Source organism: Silurus meridionalis, chromosome 17, assembly GCF_014805685.1.
Source record: "Silurus meridionalis isolate SWU-2019-XX chromosome 17, ASM1480568v1, whole genome shotgun sequence".
NCBI classification, from domain to species: Eukaryota; Metazoa; Chordata; class Actinopteri; order Siluriformes; family Siluridae; genus Silurus; species Silurus meridionalis.
This window is the reverse complement of record NC_060900.1, coordinates 18,434,509-18,449,780: the sequence shown is the minus strand read 5'-3', so window position 1 is coordinate 18,449,780 and position 15,272 is coordinate 18,434,509. Positions and strand designations below refer to the sequence as shown.

Genomic DNA, 15,272 nt, shown 5'->3' with positions numbered 1-15,272 from the left:
TAACAAATACTATATAAAACAAATTAAAATACTGTATACAATATTTTGTATTAAGTAATAAAAAAAGAATACAAAATAATAAAAAAATTCAAAGAGTCCAGTGCGCATTATGCAGACTCGTTACGGTCGATTACTAGCTGCGGCGACTCTCCTCTGTTTTGTATTTATTCGAATCCGAACAAATTTCACTTTGAGGACAGGTTTGTTCGTATCCGCCAAAGTTCCTAAAGTGAATGTTCGTAAAGTCATTAGCGTCTGTAGATTTGCATGTACACTATATAGAAAGAAAAAAATATTGGGACATCTGACTTTTTTCAGCCATTGTTTTCACAAAGTACACAGTTGTATATGATGTGTTTGGATGCAAGCTTTAAAGTTTCCCTCTCGCTTGAACTAGGGGACCAAAACCTGTTCCAGCATGGCAATGCTCAGGTGAACAAAGCAAGCTCCATGAAGATATGGTTTAAATGGGTTTAAGTGGAGGATCGTAAGTGGTCTGCTATAAAGCTTAGAACCCTGTTGAACATCTTTGGGATGAACTGGAACGCTGACTGCATCCCAGGTCTCCTTACTCTACATCAGTACCTGAACTTTTCGAATACCTTTGAGGCTGAATGAGCACAAACCTCCACAACCACTCTTTAAAATCTGGTGGAACATTTTCCATAAATGGAAGTTATCGTGACAACAAATGGGGACTGAATGTGGAATGTGCTGTTCAAAAAACACATATGAATCTTCCTGTCCACAAACCTTTTCCATATAGTGTATCTCATGGATTTAAAATGTTTTTTGATGGATTCAACAAATATCCCCAGAGTGTCATTATTAAACACTTTTAACACTCTTTGTTCTTTTTTCAATACCTGAAGTGTAAAAAATATTGTTTGTGGTTCACTGTGGTTCGCAGTGTAAAGCACTGATAAAAGGTTTTCTATAGTTACAGTGATACAAAGTAAAACCTGCCATTACCAAATTCACAGATCTTTAGAGGTTCCTTGTTACACAAATTCCTTGATAAAAGGACAAAGCAAAAAAAAAAAAAAAAAAAAAAAAGGACACAGATCCTACATTAGAAAAAAGGAATATTTTCCTTTTAGAGACTAAAGCTCTAAAGTGGCTTCACTTTTACAGGTGAAGGTCAATAGTACAGTCTAAGCAGTTTGGGCGAACAGATGCCATGTGAAGCTGTGGAAATTAGCCCACTCATCATGCCTTCCATAAATGTTATTTTAATCAAAGTGTATTAGAGCAGCCAGATATTTTAGACATATGGGCACTGCATTCTTCCAGACTTCCCCATCTGTCTCTCTGTGTGCTCGGACTGTGCTGACTGCCATCACCCAGATGCTTGGACAACATTTTTAAGTTCCTCCTCACCACACCAAGAACCATGCTTAGATCCACTGATGGTAAATAATCTGGTTTTGTTCAACTATGAAATGAGTTTTACTGTAAAATAACTTTCTAGTTAATTTACAAGATCACTAGAGCTTGGACCATTCGTGAGGATGGGGTTAGCCAGAAAAGACATGTAAAGGAACACACATGCACATCATGTACTCACCTGGATTAGTGATGGTAAGGAGGTCCAACTTCCGTTGTTGCTAAAACAGAAAACAAAAAAAAAATTTATTAATTATTAGTATAAAATTATTGTTACTTATAAATCCTGAATGCCTTCTAGCAGTGGTGGACAGCAATAAAGTAAATAAAACTTGTTACTGTATTTAAGGAGCTTTTTCAAGTATCTGTACTTTACTGAAGTATTTCCATTCAGGGAGACTTTTACTTTAATTTCACCACCAATATCAAATATCTTTTTGTAGTAGCGTAAAAAAGACTTTTTACGCTACTACATTCTAAATCAGTCGTTCCTTTTTATTTAGGAGTGGATTAAAACTTAATTGTTACTTGTTTTGATTTTCTGCTTGGTGGTATCTACTTAACATAAACATACAGTTCAGCGTCACTTCAACAGCAAGCAGAACATTTTGAGAGGAATAAGTAATGGGAGAATCTCCTGAATCTAACTCGCCACAACACCCGTTGCCTTAATTGCTCGATTTTTTTTAAATATTTGAAAAGAAGGTTTTCGGGCTCATGATAATTTATTAGATATCAGTCAGTGTTTGACTCTTTAATATCATTCTATTAATAGATTAGTGTGCTATGAGTAACATTAGAGTCTTTTCACATAAACTGAGTTGATTAATCAAAGAGTCTTGTGACAGAAATAATAACAGGAACATTATAGTCATTATAAATCATAGTACTTTGGATACTTAAGTACATTTAAAGGCAAATACTTTTGTACTTTTACTCAAATGAGAGTTTAAAGGGAGAAATTTTACTTTTACTAAAGTAATATTTTACCTACTGTATCTCTACTTTAATGGTATGTGTACTTTAACCACCACTGCTAGCGATATTTGGGGATACCAATAAATATCAGTATTGCACTGCACTGCAAAGTACTTGCTGTTGTCTTGTGATACTTTAAGTGCTTAGTTGTTTAGAGTTGTTGTTTTCTGCACAAAAAACCATACTGAGTCATCTGTATATTCCTACTGAATATACTGGAGTTTTTTTCTCACTGAATGATGGAATTTTATTTAATTTTTTTCAACTCCTTTTTTTTAAATGTATTTATTTATTTATTTTTTACCAGAAGCCTGTTAGAAATAATATTCATTTTAACATCACAAACTGATTTAATTGACTTAAAAAAAATTGCCATTAAAAAAAAACCCTTTATATTCATGTCACCATATCATACAATTTGTAGGGTCCTTGATCAACATCTGTCTGTCTGTAACCTACTAGTAACTCGTTAATAGGCAGCTAAGGTGAAGTTTTTTACCATAGACAACACATACCAATAAACCATTCCTTTTCAAACAGCAGACCTTGATTTATTACAAATTCTCAGCCAAATTGCAAATAACAAAATTGTGATTTGGCTGCATTTCGTTCACTCTTAAAGCCGACTTGACTTGACTTAACTCACGTCTACATTTGTTTTAGTAATAACGAATATGTGTATATCCTAGGCATGTAAGAATACACAAAATTCCAGTTTCTATATGTATCTTGGATTTAAGTCACGGTTCGGTTCAATTTCGTTACAGGGGGAAGAAATGCAAAACATAAAATTGCTTGTTTTTTTATTAACACAGTTTATTATTTTATTTATTTTTTTTATTTTATTTGTTTAATTGAGTAATCAATTAAATTGGCACAAATAAAAATGGCAATAAATTTAAATAAATAGAAAATTTTTATACATTTTTTATAAAAGTTTACATTTGTTAGACCCTATTTGGATAATACAGATGTGTGTGTCTGTGTGTGTGTGTGTGTGTGTGTGTGTGTGTGTGTGTTGTTCATTTACTCCCTCGATATGTGGAATTGTCAGGATTTTCTGCTTTTAAGATAAAGTCTTGAAGCTGTACGTAAAACGGTAAAGAATTCATAGCGTTAGCATTAGCTGCTAACCAGGAAGTGTCTAGCATCTAACGCTTTGGATTCTTTAGAGTTTTAATGCATGCACAAATCAAATGTTATTATTATTGTGTATGTTTTCAAATGTAATAATAATAATTTAAAAAATGCACTCAAAGTGCTGGGCAGAGACTAAAGAAACTTGCGGTCCGCCACTTAACATCTTCCTGAGGGAACTCAGATTGTAATTATGTTCCACACACAAAAAAAGATTGCATTAGGGACACGTGTGTACCGAACCGAAAGCGCTGTACCGGAAAGTTTCGGTATGAATACGTGTACCGTTACACCCCAGTATACACTGAGTAATGAGAAACAACTAACGGCACGACCACCACCATGTTTTACATCAGACCAATGTTCGGGGATGGATTTAAAAGTATCCGATCTACAAAAACTTTCCCTAAGTTGCATTCATGCTGGTTTTTATCCATGTTTTTGACGCTCACTTTTATCGTCAAAAGCATTGTTTAACCAGGAAAAAAATCAAAATAAAAACATTATGTGACTGATGAACTGTTTTAATTTCATGAATGATTCTCTAATAATTGCAGAGATCAGTGAAATCAAATTTTAGTTTTTTTTGTTGTCTGTATATTTATCAAAAAAGTTGCTAGCTTGGATTCATCTGTTTTACCTTTTTCTTTTTCTTTTATATAACTGTGTGTATCTGCTACAGACGGAGTAATGGAGGATGTACGAGGTTACCCAGTTTAACATTTCACACTTTCTTTGGACTGACAGTAGTGGGTAGCGTGCTAGATGAGGTGCTACCTCACTCCCTCTCTCCTCTTACAATTCATCCACTAGATTCCCCCTCCTCATCTCTCTCTCTCTCTCTCTCTCTCTCTCTCTCTCTCTCTCTCTCTCACTGGAAGCTCTGAGTGACACTAATCAACACCTTTATTTCTTTTCTCTTCACACTCTCACCCTCTGTATGTCTCACTCTGTATGTCAGCCATGTGCTTGGGTGGAGCCTGAAGCTTGTGTGTATGTGTGAAATTCAGTGGTGGTGCTCATAACAGATAACAAATTTATGACATCATACATGAAGCTAAAATGACAAGTATTACCAACTTTTTCAAAAATAAACTATATTCTAGAAGAAAATGGTGAGAAAAGTCTGTACACAAATGCCTGCTTGTGTAAAATGAGCTGAAAATGACGTTTTGCAACTAAAAGCACCAACGGCGTACTATCTGGCTGATTAACTCACATTTTCAAGTCGTAGCAACACAACGAGTCGAGCTCGGAAATGGACATGTACCAACTTGTATCTTCCTTTTTAAAATTCCAAAGGCAATGAAAAGTATGCAAAAGCAGATGAAGTGCCACAGTGCAACAGTTACTGCAGTGGTTTAAATGGGCTTGAATTCAGGAATTTTATTTCTTGGGGGTGCCAAAGCTCCTGAGTCCCTGTGGAGCCTGTGTGTGTGTGTGTGTGTGTGTGTGTGTGTGTGTGTGTGTGTGAGAGAGAGAGAGAGAGAGAGAGAGAGAGGTTATGTATTCGTGGGGTGCGGTGTGCTCAAATGGTATCCTGGTGAGACTGTGTGACAAGGGCTCAAGCAATTCACAGAAGTCATACTTCAGATCAATAAGTGTCCAATCAAAGGCCAATGCACACCGTCATTGCCATGCTGAAACTTGGAGAGCACGTACACACACACACACACACACACACACTCACACACACACACACACACACACACATTCTGACATCACCTAGGGTCCTTCGACATGAGTAAAGTCACTCAGGTATAGATTCATAGGAAGGATTTGATTATATATTATATTATATGTGGTATATAGTGTATAGTACACACACACACACACACACACACACACACACACACACACACACACACACACACCTATTGCCTATTGTAATGGAAAATGTAAATATTACTGGCACATATTTTGCACAAATCATCCAAACGTGTTAGTACGAGAAATACATTACGAAATCATGAACAGTGTCATTATTATGGCTCCCCCTGCTGGATATGCTGCGTTCTGCATCTCACAGAATTAGTCAAATCCTTCATGCATGAACAAGCGGGTTCTCAATAACGTCTATGCTTGAAAGATTTTCCGGGTTCAGGATGTCAAAACCTTCACATATAAGTATTACATAGCAGCATATAGAGGAAAAGACTATCTATATCTCCACTTATTGATCCCATTTCAAATATACTGTAAAGTCATTATCATACCAAAAAAACAAACAAACAAAAAATTCTAATAATTCCCCTTAATAATTTCCCCTTCTCTATTGATGATTTGTTTAAGGGACCACAAAGCAGCAAACACTACTTGTGTTTCACTAATAATGGACATTGTAGATTCTAGCAAGGAAAACCGAGTAAAAAATTGGTCTGCCAGCCAATTAGTGTTCTTATTCCGTAATTATCTGCCATTATAGCGTTTCAACCTACGTGACTCAAATGATCCATGAAATAAGTACTGATAAAGTATGATACACTTACTTACTAATGACACTGAAATGATCAGTAAGCAAAAGCTACATCTTCCGTCAGCTCTTTAAAAGCCCTCATTGAGATCAATTCAGTTTTGTCCTTCAAGACAAAAAAGCTCGACTATCCTACCATGCTTAGATCTACTGATGTTAAAACAGTGAGAATACGGTTACAGCCAGAAAACAGTGTGACCTCAGCCAGACATTGCTTCCTGCAGTGTCTCTACCATAACCACTCAGATCAGGCCATGGAGAAATCAAGCTGGCCTCAGGGCTTTCAGTTGTTAGAGCTGCTGGGGTGGGCTTATCCTATGATCACTTAAATCACTTACATTTGAATGGGAAAGCAGAGAAAACCCCTGACACCCTTATTCCTGAGAGAATGCTGTTATGACAAAAATAACAATGAATATTAATTCTGATATTTGCTTCATATAGCATTAATAAAGTCATTAAAACAGGGCTTAATATCAGTCTGAGTATGGCGGATCATTAATTTATGTAACGTCAAAAATATACAGTGCTAATCAGTTCTGTCAGTTTTTTCAAACCAAAATTGCACCCCTCTGTTTTTTCTCTAAACCACAATAAATAGCCATCGCACAAAATAAAAATAAACTGCGAGAGAAAAAGAGAGAGAGAGAGAGAGAGAGAGAGAGAGAGAGAGAGAGCAGAGCAGTTTTCATTAACACTCAATGAGGCATTGCAGCTTTCACTAAATGCTGATTCTCTTCCTGTGATAATGGTTAATTAGAGCATTGTGCTCCTCTCTCTCTCACCCGAACTGTCACTCTGAAGCCTGCCCGAATGGGATGCTTAGTGTTTCCCAGTTACACCACACGCATACACACACGTGCACATTATGAGAGAGACATTATGAGGACAATTCTGGGCATGAAAATAGGATTGAATTAATCTTTATCAAATGAAGCTCTGTGCCAGGGAATTCCCTATATACAGAGAGAGAGAGAGAGAGAGAGAGAGAGAGAGAGAGAGAGAGAGAGAGAGAGAGAGAGAGAGAGAGTGAGTCCCAGGATGCCTTAATGTCTGAGGGCTTCCCCTTTTTCCTGGTACCATATGCTGGCACATAATCAGTCCACAGACACACATACACGTTCCAGGATAATAAATTCTCTATTTCTTCTGTATCACTGATTATCTGACAATATAATAATAGAGCTACCTGATTCATGAATAATCCCTGAGATTCCTTAGTTTTCTTTCAAACTTTTTTTTTTTTTGCTTTTTCTGGCCTACATTCCATCCAGACTCCAAATAGGCCAGACGTCCCAAACTTTCTCCATAAAATGCCATTAATCTTATCAGACTGATGCGCACCTTTCCAATAGCGGCTTAATCTGGGCTGGCTGCCGCTCGGCACGACTGTAATTAAGATGGCTGGTCTGCAGATAGAGGAGGAGGAAAAAAACTCTCACCAGCAAAACCCTTCATTTACTAAACCTCACTCCTTATGAACAAATTAAATATTCATGCACAGTCTACCCAAAGCCCATTTGCAATATTTCCTCCTGAATTTACTTTTCATATTTGCTGATGATTATCCTGCATGTGGGCACATAAGAAAAGGAGGGGTTATTTAAAAAAAAAAAAATCCACCCAACAATTTGGTGTCTCATTTCGCATTCATGTAAGGTCAATATTAAAAGATTAACCTGAGTCGTTTCACCTTAGCTATCTATTTAAAAAAAATACCTCTGGTAGCAGCTAGTGGACTAAATGATTTGATTGGAATATTGTTTGGAAAGGTACATTAGCAAATAGAGGGCATCATGAGGTCCTCGGTCTTTGACCTAGGATTATGGTGTCACAAATTGCGCATGGAGACACCCTCGTTCAGCACACACCATCCGCGTAGTGATGAGGTAAGGGAAATTAGTTGTGAGCTACTTAGGTTGTTTGTGTCCATCCCAGCGGTGACTCAGTGTCTTTGTCGACGTCCTCTGAGGACACTTTTTGTCAGATGGCAACAATCTCCCGGAGAGAGTGTATGAGAGAGAGAGAGAGAGAGAGAGAGAGAGAGAGAGAGAGGGGGTGAATCAACAATCTTAGTCACCTCATTTTAAAAAGGAAACACCCCTGTGAGAGTGAGTAAACACCCCCACCATCACACATTTCCCCTTCCTCACCCCCTCTTCCCCAACCACTTCCCTAATTTCCAGCTCGTCCCTCCTCTGAGTTGTGATGCTCCCCTGTGATGTGAGAGTGGTCTGAGCGATGAGCTCACTCTGAGATCATGCTCTCGTGGGCTTCTCATCTTACATGTCCCTTGCTGACAGCTTACTGAGCACACACTCGAACCCACTAAAGCTCGAGGACCACACACTCATCCTGGCTTTAATCCCAAATTTGAAAATCAGCACTGAAACAAATAAAAAAAAAACCCTAGCATTTTATCAATGATAAAAGGCTAAACCCACTTTTAGAACAGATTACTTTTTTAAATATAGTTTTTTTTTTTAATAATACAATATACTATATTGCTGTTTTGCTTAGTTCACACTTTCTCAAACAGAAATCTTCTCAGTTCACCCTGAGCTCCATTGAACTAGCTAACACATTCTAAATGTTATACATTGATCAGGCATAACATTATGACCTGCCTAATATTGATTTTGCTCCCAAAACAGTCCTGGCCCATGTAGTATTAACAGCTTTAACTTCTTCAGTAATAAGAGCTACAGGGGCTCGTCTGTTGGATCGGACCACATGGACCAGCCTTCACTCTTCACGTGCATCAGTAAGACTCAGCCGCCCACGACCCTGTCACCGGTTCACCACTGTTCCTTCCTTGGACCACTTTTGATAGATATTGACCACTGCAGGTTGGGAACAGCCCACAAGAACTGCAGTTATGGAGATGCTCTGACCCAGTCGTCTAGCCGTCACAATTTGGCCCTCGTTAAACTCGCTCAAGTCCTTACACTTGCCCATTTTTCCTGCTTCTAACACATCAACTTTGAGGACAAAATGTTCACTTGCTGCCTAATAAATACCCCCCACTTACAGGTGCCGTGAAGACGAGATAATCAGTGTTATTTACTTCTTCGGTCATAATGTTATAATGTCATAATATTACGCCTGATTTGTGTATTTTATTGTAGTTTGTCTACCATTGCAGCTATGGTGCACCTTTTTTTTTTGTAAAAAAATAAACACAAAACAAAAAACTGATTATTGAGTCAAGTGACAAGATCCTGAAACAGTACCTGACAAACCACAGTCATGGTTGTTGAGTCAGAATTTTGAGGGGAAATTTGTATATATACAGTATGTTTTATGCCAGCCAAGGTACGTCAAATGTCATCATGCTGCAACTTCAGGCTCAAAAAGTAGTCCAACTACATGGTGACAGGCAAGTGTAAACAACCAATAAACAAAGAGAGAGAAAGAGAGACTTAGCAAGAGAGTGTATGAGTGAGAGTGTAAAAAAAGGCGTTACAGTGCTTTCAGTTTGGTACATGTGTACCAAATGCAATCCTTTGTATGTGCAGAATATGGTTACATTTATTATTAAAATTATTATTAAACTTGAAAACATACATAATAATGCCAGGGGTATAAAAAGGAAACTAGAGTTAACGCAGTGTCACTGTGAATACTCACTCCATACTGAAAATACGATTGTAGTGATCCTGACAATTCTACATATTAAGTTAGTGAATGAATGAAGGATGGAAGGCATCTTTTTTGTAATGCATTTCAGAAGACATTTTTTAAGTATGCTGAAAAAAGTAGAACCTGCAAGTTGAATATATCTTTAGAAAATTACAGAATCACACACAAACACACACACACAAACACACACACACACACACACACACACACACACACACACACACACACACACACACACACACACACACACACACACACACACACACACACTGTTTGGCCTCCTGCACATGACCCCTGAAGTGGGGGCTCAGCGGTCCCTGGAAAGGGCCCCATCTTTTTTAGCACATCAACCACCTTCTAGCATTGAAGCATTTCCTCTCAGACCTAAGGGGCCATCATGTGCTGGTCCATACAGACCATACATCCATGGTCTCTTACAACAACCACCAGAGGGGTCTGTGTTCTCGCCTGCTTTACAAGCTGGCACAACAGATCCCCTTGTAGGCCCAGGAGAAGCTTCTCTCACTAAGCGAAGTATACATCCCAGGGCACCTAAACCAGGGAGCAGACGCCCTTTGGAGGCAAGGGCCGAGGCACGAGGAATGGAGGCTCCGGTTGACCCAGTGCTGGAGTTCCTTCAGGAACAGTTCACCACAGGGTTGTCTCCCGCCACCCTACAGGTTTACGTGTCTGCTATTGTGGCATACCATGCTCCACTTGCTTAGCAGTCGATGGGGGAATAACTTGTAAGTGACACATTTCCTCCACGGTACCTGGAGGCTAAGGCCTCAGGTGCAACCTAGAGTGACTGTGGGATCTGGCGATAGTTCGGAAAGCCCTGTCAAGCCTTCCTTTAAACCTTTGCATGAGGTGCCCTTGAGATTTCTTGCAGTCAAGACTGTTTTTCTCTAAAGAGAGTTGGGGACCTTCAGGCCCTTTCCGTGGCTCTAGAGTTTACCCCTGTGCTTTTCTATACCCCAGGCTGGAGTATGTTCCCAATGTGCCCTCTGTTGCCCCATGACTTGTCGTGCTCCAGGTTTCTATCCTTCTTTCTTTTAAGCCCCCAACCAGAAGAAGCTTAATCAGGTGTGTCCACTGTGAGCACTGGACACATAGGTCCAGGTACTACCCCATGGAGGAAGTCAGGGCAGCTGTTTATCTGTTATGGTCTGTATAAGAGGGGTCTTCCTTTAGACAAGCAGACCCTCAGCAGGTGAATTGTGGATGCTATCTCCTCCTCTTATGAGTCCTCTGCTCTCCCCGCTCCTTTTGTGTTCAGAGCTCATTTGACCCAGAGTGTGGCGGCCTCTTAGGCCCTTTTCTCTTTGTTTTTTCTCCAGGACATCTGCAACGCTGCAGGCTGGTCCACCCCTCTGACCTTCGTCAGGTCTTACAGTCTTAACCTTAGTGCCACTACAGTCCCCTGAGTCCTTTGACCTAGCTGTGCCCATTCACAAAGCGTGAAGAGGAACGACTCTAGGTTACGTATGTAACCCTGGTCCCCCAAGGAAATGAAATGCTGCGTCTCGGTGCCACACTCCCTGCATCTTTGTGAGCGCTTTCTTCCCCATTCGAAGCTAGCGCCACCTCCACTGCATTATAGCTTCATGGTCATGACGTCATCCCGCCTTCCATTATACAGTTACACACGTGGTTTAGAGCATGGTCATGTAAATATGTTCCCAAAGTGTTGCTGAGGCAGCGTCTCATTCCCAGGGGGAACCAGGGTTACATACACAACCTAGAGACGTTGCAGATATGGGTGCAGAAAAACAAAATAAAAATGTTTTACTGTCTGGTCCTTTAGCCTAATTTAAATCAAATAATCAGTGGGAGAACAATTTGTGCAATGAAAATGCTGGAATAAATACAATTTGACTCACAGCAAACACAAAGCAGATTTTCACTCTTCCAGCCTTAAAAAAAAGAGAGAGAGAGCTGCCTGGCCATCACTGTTGCGTGACCACATAGCCATGGTTTAAAAATAAAACCCAACAAAATAAAAGATTCATTCCTTAGGAGAGCAGCGGCTCGTGTCAGACCCGAGGCACCTTACAGACCACCTCACGGGGCTGCAGCTCAGGATTGCTTCGGTCGCTTTTGAGCATAGAAACTAATAACCCAACAGCTGACGCTGAATCTCCTCTATTCAGCACTTAAAAGCCTTGATTGAATTTCATCTTGATTTCATTAAATATTCATAAAGGCCAATTAGAAGGGCAGTGCTGGCTGGCAGTGAGGACCTCTCTCCATCACTCTGTCACACACACTCCATCAGATGCTACGGGGTGGGGCAGAGACTACCAGACCAGCAGATCCAGCCTTGAGAAAGCCTCCAGATAAATCTCTCTCTTGCTTTTTGCCTGTATTGCTTTCTCTTTCTCTCCACTTCATCCACTTTAACTCGCTCATGCACTCACGCAGAGAAGAGACACAGTAGACTGATATGATACGATATGATACACTCACACTGAGACATCATTAAATAAAACTGGAAGGCGAAGAAGAGCTTTATGCTATAGATAGAGATGCTGAGAGAACATTAGGCTCTAATAGGCACTGAGCGGAGCCATGCTACACGCAAACACACACCCACACACACACACACACACACACACACACACACACACACCATTCATCCATCCATCTATCCATCCATCCATCCATCCATCCATCCATCCATCCATCCATCCATCAATCCATCCAGAACATGCCACTTGCTGATTAAGGGACTTTCAAACTAAGTTATGAGAAACAGTGAGCTAGATAGAGGTGGAAGATTATAAGATGAAAAAGGACGAGCAAAATGGACAATGGAGAACAAAACAGCATGTGGTCATGCAAAGTGCCATTAAGCCATAACAAGGCTGTATTTGAAAGTAGCTATGAGTTTCTTATGAATATGTGAGTTTCGTTAGTATAAAGCCCATGGTTCTAACAGTTCTAACAGCTGAAGCATCAGATGACAAAACTTTTGATACATGGTGTCGATACACCAAAAAACTATTTTCATTACACACCAAAATAACACTGCAATGAACAATCAAATACAGTATGTTAATGTTTAATTGTTTATTCTGCTCAAATCTTTTTCTATATATAGCATCGTTCAGTTTGTAACAAAATGAACAGTACTTCTTTAAACTTCTTATACCTGGTTATAAAATTCAATTTTACAAATTAGTATTGAAATTGAACCCCACCCCTTTCAGTTTTTATAGATACTTTACATATTTTATTTGCAAACACAATAAATGTACAATTTAACTTTCTTCAATTTTTTTTACTTTTTTTTTTACTATTTTTGGGGGAAAATGAAAATGGGTGAACCATGACATGATATAATTGGCTAGTATTCTTAGATGACATTAAAAGTCATGGCATGTGTGTATTAAGTCGGTGATACTAACGTATTGTGCACCATATGGCCAGGCGCTACCATGTAAAATAAAGTCAGGTCCCCTTTGATGGCACTAATGCAAATAACTTGAGCTGTTGTCATGGCAACAAGATAGCATCATCCCTAAGCCTTTGATGTGACTGTTTCTCTGTTCCAGACCATCAGCATTTTGGGCTTGAAAAGAAAATTATTTTGCTGACCAATCTAACAGTGGATATGTGCAGAACGGTTCCATGTTAGGCGCCCGTACTGGCATGATCACAGGCGCACTGCAGTAAAAAATCAAAACAAACAAACAACAACAAAAAAAAAACCAGCTGCTTGCTAAAGGGGATGGATGAAGTATAAAGATTGTTATTTGAGTTATTTTAGATTTCGCTCTATATAGACCAGCTCACTGGGGAGGTGCATTACAGACAAACAGCGCAACTCATAGGCAGTGCCGTCATGGAGCCTGTCATAACAGCAACCTGAAGGCCCCCTTCCTCGTTGACCCAAAACAAAAATCAATAGCAGGCTGCTGACTTCACAAAATCAATCAATCATTTTACAGCCCGGATAGCTTACCAAATGGCCTGCTTGCAATCTGCTCTCCGAAGGGACCTGTCACTGATGGAGTCCTAAAGGAGTGACCTGATATTTATATGATGCAAAGATCAATGACCTCCTGCTTGCTTGCAGCTAAGAGGAGCCACACTGCTGAGTCATGTTGCACAAAAGCAGTGCACTCTGGGACACGGTGCACATTTCCCAGCATTACCTCGTATTACACTCACACACCGCTTTAAGGCCAAAATCTGAATGTTTGGCTTTTCAGAAAAGTTTAAGCACCTGGATGATGTACCGGTTGCTATGACACCAGCTCCTCGATGTCGTGTTTGCGCTGACAGGAAAGTATGCGAATAAAAGAATGATTACTCAAAGTGCTTGGGAGTTCATATCTCTGATTAACTAAAGAAAGTGATAGGACTAAATTGGTTGAGGCTGCCAGGATAATCTGTTGAAGTACGCAGACATATTGTTTCCTGCCTTCAACAGATAAAAAGCAATTTAAAGGAAATAAAGCAAAGCAATTGGTACACAATCTATTGTGTAGGTCAGACAGTCAGTATTATTAACATTTACTGGCTTGACTATATTCTTAGAAAAATGTGTTTAGGATATATGAACATACAATATATGATGGAATTGTTTGCACTGATTTCTCAGACATGCACACACACATGCACATACACCCAATACCATAAACAGGACACAGTGTAATAGACATTATATCTACGGATTTGTGTGTGGCATGGCTCAGTGCATATTGTAGCTCAAATCTCAGAGGTGACCTAGAGGAGGACCAAAGGACGAGAAGCCATTTCCTAATCAGATCAAATAAAACATGTCTCTAATCAGATGGCAAAGGAGGGCAGAAGAATACTCTCTCTCTCTCTCTCTCTCTCACACACACACACATACACACACACACACACACACACACACACACACACACACACACACACACCCATTTAAATGATCTACACCGAGAATGCCAAAAGCTCACATTAAACCAAAGATGAACAAAGTTGTATGAAACGTGGGTAAAACATGACTAAGAATAAAGAAGCAACAGAGCAACACCAAATGTACTGCGACAGCAAAGGTCAGAAGGAAATGCAAGATGAAAATAAAATGTCCTCATTTTTTGTAATAAAACATGACAGGAGGTGCTCTACCAGAAACATAATCAGCAACATGATGGTGGGATGCAGCCCAAATTGATGTTACATTTTCTGCAAAAATGATTAATGAACGACATGCTATAAATTCTTTTTTATTTGTATTATTTATTAATTTATTAACCATTTTTCTAGTTCTATTTTATGTTGTAAAAAAATCTGGATTGTGTTGTTATTTTTATATAAATATTTCCTATACATTTTTATTATAGACATTTTAATCTATTTATTTTGTGCCTGTAAATAAATTGTTATGATAAGGTAGAAGAATGAGCACCTTCATATAAAACTCTAGAAATACTAAGATTATATTATACCTGAACAAAGATTTAGTAGCACTGAAAAAAATATATAAAATGATAATTTAATAATAATTTTTTTTTACAGTTCTGATCTAGTTGGTTTAGTACATTAAACAAACCAGCAAACCATCAAATTAATCAAAGAAAATCAATTAAAAGAAAATATGTGCACATTTTGGATTGTAGATTATAGTCAGACGTAACTATTTCCTAATATAACATGAGCAAAA

At 38.9% G+C, this 15,272-nt stretch overlaps 1 protein-coding gene across 1 annotated transcript in view; it reads right to left on the bottom strand.

The window, feature by feature from the left end:
• The window catches only part of agbl4 (AGBL carboxypeptidase 4), a 312,090-nt gene that overhangs the window by 94,643 nt on the left and 202,175 nt on the right, over nt 1–15,272 (bottom strand). The window contains exon 6 of the mRNA XM_046871130.1: nt 1,568–1,607. Within this exon, the coding sequence (XP_046727086.1) occupies nt 1,568–1,607 (40 nt within the window). The remainder of the gene's footprint in view (nt 1–1,567; nt 1,608–15,272) is intronic.